Source organism: Calypte anna, chromosome Z (genome assembly GCF_003957555.1).
Source record: "Calypte anna isolate BGI_N300 chromosome Z, bCalAnn1_v1.p, whole genome shotgun sequence".
Taxonomy (NCBI): domain Eukaryota; kingdom Metazoa; phylum Chordata; class Aves; order Apodiformes; family Trochilidae; genus Calypte; species Calypte anna.
Window position 1 is genome coordinate 4,585,495 of NC_044274.1, and position 10,126 is coordinate 4,595,620.

The window sequence follows — 10,126 nt, forward strand, 5'->3', positions numbered from 1 at the left end:
CTGTGTCCACCTCGTGTGTGATGATTGCTGATGCACGTCTCTCTCCACTGGCCTCGAGAGATCCTCCAGGTAGAATTCTTCACCACCTATTTTCTACTTAGCAAAAGGTACTCTTTATTCCACTTCTCTGCTACTGTGAAGCTCTCTAAGATGTATCCTATTGCTGTCTTAAGCTGGTTTTAGCCATTAATCAGGAGTCCCACCAGATGATGAGGGAGGGTCTGCTCTTTATTGCTTTGTGTCCAACTGTTGTGACTCGGATTTTGCAAACAGATTTTTCTCTTTGACTTCTAAGTCATTTCCCCACTGCTTAAAATTTGAGTGTCTTTCAAGACATATGTGCTTTTGCATTATTAGATACTGGTCTTGGGAAAGGTCCTTCCAGCACAGCACAGTCCTGTCTAATCAGATTAGAACAAGCAAATGTGGTGGAAAAAGTCTCTCCACTCAGAAGGCGAGAATTTATTTTATTTTCTTTTCTTTTTTTTTTTTTTTTTTTTTTTTTGTTTTTTTTTTTTTTTTTTGTTTTTTTGTTTTGTTTTGTTTTTTTTGTTTTTTTGTTTTTTTTTTTTGTTTTGTTTTGCCTTTGACTTTGTAGCACAAAAATAACGTTTTATTGGGGGGAAACTCTTTGTGCCCTTGCCCTAAAATCTGCAAAATGTCTCTCTTCCTGGGTCTTTATACCTCACAGAAAGACCTCTGATTTTTCTTCATCCTCAGATAATAAGCTCGGTTGGCTTCTGGATAGGTGACTTTGGAGAGGGGCAGCTTGTAGATGGCAGAGTTGTTAGTGGTTATTAGCAGGAAGGTCAATGCAGACAAACAAAAAGACCAAGTTCCTGATGGCACCCCGAACTGCAAAGAAAAATGCAAAGAACCTATTTACTCTGTGTCTTTCTTCTATTTAATCCTCCAGCCCTTGGAAAAAAAAAAAAAACCACAGCTCAGAGCCAGGCAACTTGGAACAAGCTTTCTCAAGGAAACTTTGATTTGATTTTGCCTGGAATCACTCCCTGGGGAGGCAGGATTTCTTTATTGAATCTTGATGTTTTGCATTAACCTGTGATATCTACCAGCTCTGGTGAGAAGGCTGCCTTCTCTTTGTGCTTCTGCACAAAGGATTGGATAGAAGTGAAAGAGGAATGGGCACCAGAAGCACTCAGTTTTTCCCTGAACTCTTGTGCTGACTGTCTTTGGGCCCTTGGGCAAAGCAACTATAAAAATTTGAGATTTCTTTACATGTGTGGAGGGCCCTTTCCTCAATTGCTTGAAGCACAAAGCATAGACATATCTTTATCCCAGAGGGCTGAGCTGTGAGCTCTGCAAGCTCTGAGGATGAAAAGTGGTGATGATTGTAAGTGGCCTGCTGAGGAAACCTCCCCATCCCCCTGGGTGGACTGTGTCCCCTTCCCCAGATCAGGTTTGCCTTTGGCTGAAGTATTCTGAGTCTTGTTGTTTCACCTTACAAGCCAGGAAAATACACAGTGTTCACACCTGTCCTTGGAAAAGAAAAAAAAAAAAACAACTCAAGAAGAAAAAGACCTTAGGTAATACACTACTTACCACAGAGAACATGTAAGTCAATGCTGCTCCTAGGTAGGCACTGAAGAGAGCTGTGAAAAACAAAGGTACTTCTTGGTGAGTTCAGTTGTTCATGGAGTAGACTAGCAAGGTCTGCCCAATATCTCTCCCATTGCCTTGGGTAGCTCAGCCAAGGTTTATGACCATTTCTGGACAGCCCCTTCCTAAAGGGGTCAGAAAAAGGACAAAATGCACTGACATGGAAAGTATGTAGCTTGATGGATGGGGTTAAATAGGAAAATAACCCTTCCATCCTCATCTCTCCTGCCTCTAGGGCTAGAAGGTGAGTCAATGAGATAAAAAGCTAAATGTTTTTTATATGAGCATTGAATGAGCAATAGTTTCACTCCCAGCTCACTGTGATATTGAAATTTCATACAGAATTGCCTTATAAATAATTCTTCAATCATTCTGTCTTGCCTAGTTCGTGCCTTTGGTATCCATTTCAGTAGGCTGTGAATTGTCTAACTACAGGTGTGGACTGATCCTGAGCTCCAGTTTTGTAAAAGTTTGGATATGCCCTTCTCCAAAGAATGAATCTGAGCTGTCATCTGTGACTGAAAAAAACCCCACTATGATTCATACAGAAATATTGAGTAAGCACAATTAATGCCTCAAAACTGAGCACATCAGCATCCACTGGTCTCATCTCTAGCTTTGAACACAACTTTTGGCTGAAAGCAACAAAACCACTGCTTTTATTTCACCAGGGCATGGCAGAGCCACGCCTGGCTCCAACATCCCTCTCCATCATCCATCCATCCATCCATCCATCCATCCATCCACCTGCCTCACCTAAGCCCATCTGCCTCTCTGGAGGGGGCCATCTGGCTTCAGTCCACCTCTCCAGGGTGAGCATATCCTGAGGGGCTTCAAAAAAGACCCTCCAGGTACGTACCACAGGCGACTGCCAGCAGATGTGTCTGCCAGGTGAAGGCGTAGAAGATGCCCCCGATGGCTGCACAGCAGAGAGAGCTGTTGTATCCCCACAAACCAGAGTAGATCTTGCTAAAAGGTGCTGCTAAGCTCAGTGCTGGAAGAGAAGTCAAAGATGTGTCCTTGTTACTTGGCCATCAGAATAAAAAGCAAGATGGCATAAATCCAGATTTATTTATTTTGTTTATTTATCTGGGCTGCATATCTATGTGGAGCTCTGATTTTGTGGTTGTGCTGTTAACAGTCTAAGGCCAAAGACACTTTAATCCAAGGTTATTGTGGCAGAATTTCCCTGGTGTGAACTGTGGCAGAATTTGGCCAAGCACTTTCAGCAGAAGACAGATGGGTGCTCAGGCCTGGATGTGAACCTCAATTGCATCTCTGAGGCCTGCAGGTTCAGACTGGTGGCTATGGCTTCTATCAAGCTGCTCCTAAACCCATCAGAATATGTCCACAAATGAAGTATTTAATGACAAAAGTGACTGCAGCCAAAACCACACTTCTTTCCTCTGAAGATTTCCACCATTGTAAAACGAGGTAAGAGAATGGGGAAGTCAGTCAACAGAATTCTTTAAACAGAAGTGTATGTATTTTTTTTTCAGAGTCATTCTCCAATGGAAGAAACATTTGTGACTCTTAAGTGCTTTGCTCATTGTGGTTCCTCTTCTACTTTCCATGCTTTGATATAAGTCTGTGGCTCAAGTCAAATCCTTACCTGCCAGCATCCCCACTGCTGATCCAATTGCTGCATGCAGACAAATGAGTGGAGAAGAGATAAATAAAGCAATCAGGAAGATTCCCCCAGCCCAGGGGTCATCACATCCATAAATTTGACCCACTCCAGCTGGGATGGATTGCAAGAGCTAGAGAAATATATAAAAAAAAAAAAAAAAAAAAGAAGAAGAAAAGAAGACAGTGTGATATTTGCTTTGTAATTTATTTTCTCTTTTTAAAACCAAACCAAACCAAACCAAACCAACCCAACTTTTCTTTCAGTTTTGGCATTTGCTGGAGCTAAAGTCTCTCTTTCTGGACTGTGAGTGGAAAGTTTGGGCACCTCTCAGGAGACAGCAGGGCATTTCCACAGGTTTTCCCCTTCAGTGAAAATGAATCATATTTGTTCCCCAGCCATGAGCTTCTCTGCCAGGTTTTTGCTTTCATATCAAGGGTAAATGTCCTTTGTCACAGGGTTTGCTCATCATCTTTGCACGTGCAGCTGACTTGGCCATTTTTTGCATCCTATTATGGATAGGAAAATGGAAGTGCTTGGGTAGATAATGCCTTTGAGAAGACATTTACCTCTGAGTGGGGTGATCCAAGGGTGAAATGGCCAAAAATGTCTGTCCAGAATGACAAGATTTTACTCAGGGAAGGCTATACCCTGGATCTGCTTATATACCTGAAACTCCCTCGAGATTTACCAGGAATTTAGCTGAGAGCCCAACTTGGTCACAGCTTAGAAATGGCTTTGAGATCTTCCTAAAAATGTTGTTCCTCAATATGGAACAATCCATTTGTGGTCACCATAAAATAATCCACCATGGTAAGCATCCTCCAAGATACGTTACTCCTGTGGATCGGTGTTTAGAGTCAATTAACTTCCTTTTCTTAATCACTCCCTGGGAACCCCTCAAAACAGTCAGCTGTACCTTAGGGGAAGGCTACTAGTTTAGCATCTGTTGTTTATGGTGATATGCAGGAAATTAAAATGTGCCTTTGGAAAGGTCCCACTTCATTATTACCTAAAAATATGTGATCATGTGCCTGCACCCAAGTTTGTAACCATTCCTCTTTAGTAATGCCCACACAATCATTTCTAACCAGAAAGGTGCAATTTTTAAGAAAACAGCTCTCAGTACATGGAAAAGTAAAATAAACCTGGGAGTTAACTGGTAGTCTCAGCACAACCTCAGCCATGGAGTGCTGATCAGTATATGCATGGTAGTGGGTAATTAGATTTCAGAGGCTCACTGGTGTTTATATATGTATATATACATATATATATATTTCAGTCTAGCTGCAAGTGAAAGATACCAAAAAGGTTCTCATTTGCAAGCTATCAAAAATCTCAATTCATAGATTAAACCTTTATGTTTTGGATAATAGCTTTCTTATAAATGCAATTTTGTGCTGCCAGGCCATAATACAGTAAAAAACCAAGAAGATAATGCAATTCTGCAATGGTTTTCTTCTTAAATTGAGAAGATTGTTATCTTCAGTGCATCCTACCATTGGCATTTCAGCATCTGCCCAGGTGATGTTTGGTGTTGCTGTTGCTGGCTGAACGGCAGTGGTTGGGAAGAAGAGGTTATGTGGTCCTGATGCAGCCAGGTAGAGGGTCAAGGCCATGTTGAAAGGCAAGGTGAAAACAGGCAGATCCCACTTAGAGAAGACTGAGCCTAGAGCACTGCTGAGAACAGGGCTGAGAGAAGAACAATACGGTCTCACTAAGAGCCTGTCAGCTAGGCAAAGGAAAACAAACAAAAACAAGCAAAACGCAACCTTTTTCTGCTTTTTTTTTTTTTTTTTTTTTTTTTTTTTTTTTTTTTTTTAAAGCTGTTTGAGTTCCTCAATCTTTCTGATAAAATCACAGATATGCTAGGGTTGCTCAGTGGGTTTTCTACCTTTCTCAGGGCAGTTAGCAAGGTACAGGTTCCTGTCATGTTATGCAATAAGATTTGTGGTGAGTTTAGTGACCATGAAGGAGGAAAAATTCTCCACCCTTGTGGAGGATCCAGGTATCTAATGGAATTATTTCCCATCTCAGTCTCAGGGTTTATTTTATTGTAAGTACTTCATTGGATTGTGTTTATGACACCTGTGGCAGGCCTGAGTGAACTGAAACAAGTATCTGTGTGTCCTTGTTCAGAAGTAGACTGACATCAAAGTTATCATCAAGAGTGAGTATAACACTACAGGAGCTTCAGGATGACGGAAAATATGCATGGTTTTAACAATCTCCTACTAGAAATTCTGGGGACAAAGCTCAGGTTTCAAAATCATGTTTCTGTCCAAATACTTGGCAGATTATGGTGTCATATGTATGACTAAAGTACTAGTTTTTTCTTTTCATTAGCATCAACCACCATATCTTAGGACCACTGAACAGATCCTGTGCCTGGAGAGGTAAATTTTTCTTAACATTTGAATGTGCTGGCTTAAATAAATTAATCACTTGTGGTCAATGGTGGTAGGGGATGGTGAAAATAATGTTCCTCTTGAAACAGAAATGAACATGGCTAACACAGAACCATAGAACCATAGAATTGGCTGGGTTGGAAGGGACCTGAGAGATCATCAAGTCCAACCCTTGATCCACTACTGCTGCAGTTACTAGACTATGGCACTGAGTGCCACATCAAGTTTCTTTTTAAATATCTCCAGGGACAGAGAATCCACTACTTTCCTGGGCAGCCCATTCCAAGGTCTGATCACCCTCTCCGTAAAGAAATTTTTTCTAATATCCAACCTAAACCTCCCCTGGCACAACTTAAGACTGCGATCAGCTGTCAGCTTTCCTTTTCCCTCTTGGGTTTATTCGTCACTATGTGGCCATTTCGTTTGTCTTGGGTTTACATTTGAGTTTGCAATTGCAAATAATGGTACAGATTTAGTAGCTCAGACATGGCAGTGGTGGTTTCTTTTCCATTCTAGTCTGTATAATGCATAAAAATGCCAAGGCTCAGTCTCAGTGTTGGGAAACCCGGGCTGAACTAAGAACCAGAGGACCCATCTGACTTACCACACCATGGATGCCAGTGCTACTGGCAGTAGAAGCCACCAGTAGTAGTCTCCCTTAGCAGAGAAGACAGCCATGAGCAATCCCACCAGGACCCCATTGTAGCCATGCAGGCCTGATGCTATGGCTGATCTGTGTGAAGGAAAGAAACATCTTGGTATCTTCTCCCCATGGATGAATTCCTTGCATCACCTCCTCCCCTCCCCAACCCCTCTGCCAAGGGTCATGAAACCTTCAATTTCACATGCCTGAGTCCCATCTCCATGTCAGCAACCACCCTTTCTACAGCCACATCCAGTGCATCCCTTGGCACCAGATGCAGGGGATGGGAAGATCTGTCTGGTCCTACCAGACTAGGAGCACAGACAGTGACACTTTTCATCCATATTTCTTCTTTAACACATAAACATTGAAGTGACAGTCTGATTTTGAAGAGATAGAAGAGGGACTCACCTGTCCTGACCCAGAATAAGTGCTGTCAAAGTTGAGACAACTGTTCCTAAGCAGCCTGTTAGTGTCAACCATGGGTTCTGCACCAGGAAGCCAGCAACTACTATCAGCCCACTGAGAGGGTTGTTGACAAACATCACCTGGGATATCCCACGCAGCACCCAGTCAGTGAACTGGATTATGAGAGGTTTATCTACAAGAGATTGAATTAAATAATAAAGACAAATAAAATGAAACCCACACCAAATTACACAGATGATATGATTTTTTATTTATTTATTTTTTTTTAAATTCAGGAATTGTTTGGCAGTGGAACTTGGCAGCATGACTGAAGCAATGAATCACCAAGACTGCAGAACCTGGCTGGGATTTATTATGGTCTGTACTGAAGTATTCTTGCAGCTGGAAAGCTGAGATGAACAGTGTGGATGCCAGAGTCCCCTGTTATAAAGTACCCTGGACTGTTTTCATATGAACTGGCTAATTTATGATGTCTGTGCCTCAGATGGCAAATCGTATGTGTATCCTGCCACTGATTTATTATGGGGACAAACCACACCTTCCAATATGTAATTTAACTTCACAGTGGCATTAGGCTTGACATTAACTGCTCAGCTGAAAGGACAGGGAGTATTATGAAGAATGGCAGAGCACGGAATAACCATCCTGGGCCATGTTCTATGGGACTAAATTCACTTTGAACGTGGCATGTTGGGAGGTAAATGTCATCTCAGTCATCCTTAAGATTTAAGCAGCATGTGGGTCTCTGCACAACACTGATTTTTTTTCCTCCCAAACCCAGAAATAATTCAAGGCTGAGGTAGTTTCTGCAGTACTTCAACTTCAATCACATTACTAAGAAGTTAGTTATTATTCCTTTGATGTAATTCTTCTTTTGAATCCCCTAATTAGTCATGATGAAGTAGCTTTACCTTTTAGCCAGGCTCCAAATTCCTTCATGTCTCCAGTGATGTAGCCAACAGCTCTGCAGATTCTCTTTCCAGCTTTGCTCAGTGGATTCTGCTTTATTGCCTTTCTTTCCCCCTTGGTTTCTATCTTGGCATCAGCAATGTTTTCCATGTTAATGTTCTGAGTCTTCGGTAAAATTCAAAGGAAAAAAAGAAGAAAAAAGCAAAAAAAAAAGAGACATTTCATTACAGTGCCTCTTACTGATCCCTGCTTATTGTCTCTACCACATATAACTGCTCAACACATGTTATTTTGGAGCCAGAAAGAGGAAAATCCCTACTCTGAACACCTGATTCACATGTGTCCATGAGCACATTCCCTCTTCATGTGTTCTTGGGACTCTGACTTTACAGACTTCCATGGAGTCAGAATAGTTTTGGTTGGAAAAGACCTTTATGATTGTCATGTCCAAGTCACAGATTTTAGAATAAGAAACCAATGAGCCTTGTGTCAGAGTATTTTACCCAACTTCCTGCTCAGCTATACCATGTTTTCTAGAAATCAAGAAGCTCTGATTGAAAGGGTGACTTCAAGAAGTGTAAGAGGACACCAGCTCTACAGAAGTTGAAGCTTACACCAAGATTCATCTTGGTAGAGATCCATCACATCCATGAAGATGCTTTAATGATTAAGTCTCCTCTGCTGCTTAGCCCTCATTTCCAGTCTGAATTTCTCCATCAGTCATCATTAATACACGCATAAACCTAGGTTTATACTGTCACCCATGAGGATCAGCTCAGCCTTTCTCATGAGCATGGCCTTAGCTTGAAAGTTTTCATGGTACCTTTCTCCATCACTCACATGCATATGTACATTATTTTATTTTTTTTTCCTATTGAATCATTCCAGATGCTCCAGCAGTACCACCTAAAATACCCAGCACTGATTCAAGAGACTAAAGGCCAGATTCAGAGTATTTGCTCACTCTGCCTCAGTCATGGTGCCTTCTTCTCTCTGCCAGTAAGGTGCTAGGTGGTCTAAACTGGCCATTATTCTTCAGCATAAGACAAGATAGGTGACCACATGCTGGAATCTGTAGCAAGAAACCCTCAGGGACTTATTAAATTTAGTAAGTACCATATAAAGGCTTAAGCAAGGTAGGGGGGACATTGTAGGCCAAACAAAGCTATTTAGACCTAAATGGGTTGTTTGGGGAGTTCATGCAGGACTGGCAGAGACAAGAGACAGGGTCCCAGTGGGAGAAATGTCCTTTGGATTAGGAGCTGTTGGAATAACCATTGGCACCTCATAGAGCTCTGGACAGATTAATTCAGGCACATGAATCAGAGACTTTTAATTGTAAACACTGGGTTTCAAGAACCATGTCCTATAGACAATTTGCTATTTGTCTAAAGGCCAAATCTTATTATGGAGCCAGCAAATTAAAAACAGCCAAACCTTTCCCTGGAGTGTGCTTAGTTTCCTGAAGAGTAGGACTAGTTCTTGGTAGTTGTCAAGACAAAGAAAACACAAGACAAGGTGCATTGTTGAGTGCATGCAGAACCTCTCACTGATGAGTAGCAGCTTGTGCAAGAGATAAAGAATTTAGTTTGTGAGTTAATTTCTTGATTAGGATAATACAAACACATCAGCACTGGAGTTAGTCCTTGACTCACTTGCAGCTTCCGTGAAAGCCTGCTCAGCAGCTGGGGAGAAGAATCCATACTCCAGAACTCCAGATACTTAAGCTAAAGCATCCTCGCCCCTGGGCATCACATCTGCAGTACCAGACATGGGGCTAAGCAGCTCTGGGGCTGTGTAGGGGCACAGATGCCCAGTGTGCACCCTGGCCAGTTTCTTACTCTGTGTTATTGGAAGATTGTTGGTAACATCTCAGGAAGTAGAAAATGTTTGGACAAATAATAAATAGACCTTTTCTGCCTTTTGGCAGGGCCCAGCTAATGCAGGGTGGGGGCTAATGCAGATGAAAGAGGCTGAAAACAAGATCAATACACAGGAGAGTGTTGAATCTGACTTTGTGTAAAACAAAAAGACAACGAGCTGAGCTGGAGGAAGAAGAAAAGAGAAGGATGAGAGTGTTGCTAGGGATGGTGTCTCAGTACTGGGGGGCTTTTGCCTGGCTCGTTCATTACCTTGATTCATTAGCCTCTGCTTTTCTCAATTTTAAGTCTGAAATAATGGAATAAGTGAATTGGATGCACTTTCAGCTAAATCAAAATTTCCAGCCAAGATAAATGTTCTTCATTTGCTGAAAGTGGATTTACATTTTCAATTTAAAGAATTGTCCTATTTATATAACTTAGGCTTCCTCTGTTGCTAATCCATAAAGTCAAGGGCTGTTACATCTGCATGTGCAGGGTGATGCTGTGACCCTCTGTTGTTTCCCTGTGTCCTGAGTGTGAACCTGTTTGCACCACAGAGTATGGAGATATTCTAGGATGTAACATGCATGTGCAATGCCAGAATATTTTTCTGGCTCACTAACGTGGT

At 41.8% G+C, this 10,126-nt stretch overlaps 1 protein-coding gene across 1 annotated transcript; it reads right to left on the reverse strand.

Moving 5' to 3' along the window:
- Nucleotides 1–678: 678 nt before the first annotated feature.
- Nucleotides 679–7,786, reverse strand: LOC115599887 (urea transporter 2-like). Its single transcript, XM_030467149.1, has 8 exons — nt 7,639–7,786; nt 6,710–6,899; nt 6,260–6,388; nt 4,747–4,939; nt 3,233–3,380; nt 2,480–2,614; nt 1,564–1,613; nt 679–855 (listed from the first exon to the last, which is right to left on the reverse strand). The coding sequence occupies exons 1-8, from the start codon at nt 7,784–7,786 to the stop codon at nt 679–681; spliced, it is 1,170 nt and encodes a 389-aa protein (XP_030323009.1).
- Nucleotides 7,787–10,126: the final 2,340 nt, after the last annotated feature.

Bases quoted from the DNA above. Each gene is read 5' to 3' on its own strand.
- LOC115599887 (XM_030467149.1), bottom strand. From the start codon at position 7,786: ATGGAAAACATTGCTGATGCCAAGATAGAAACCAAGGGGGAAAGAAAG. The intron at 6,389-6,709 runs GTGAGTCCCTCT...TCCTTCACACAG, and splicing joins CTTATTCTGGGTCAGGACAG to ATCAGCCATAGCATCAGGCC. The intron at 3,381-4,746 runs GTAGGATGCACT...ATATTTCTCTAG, and splicing joins CAGATGCTGAAATGCCAATG to CTCTTGCAATCCATCCCAGC.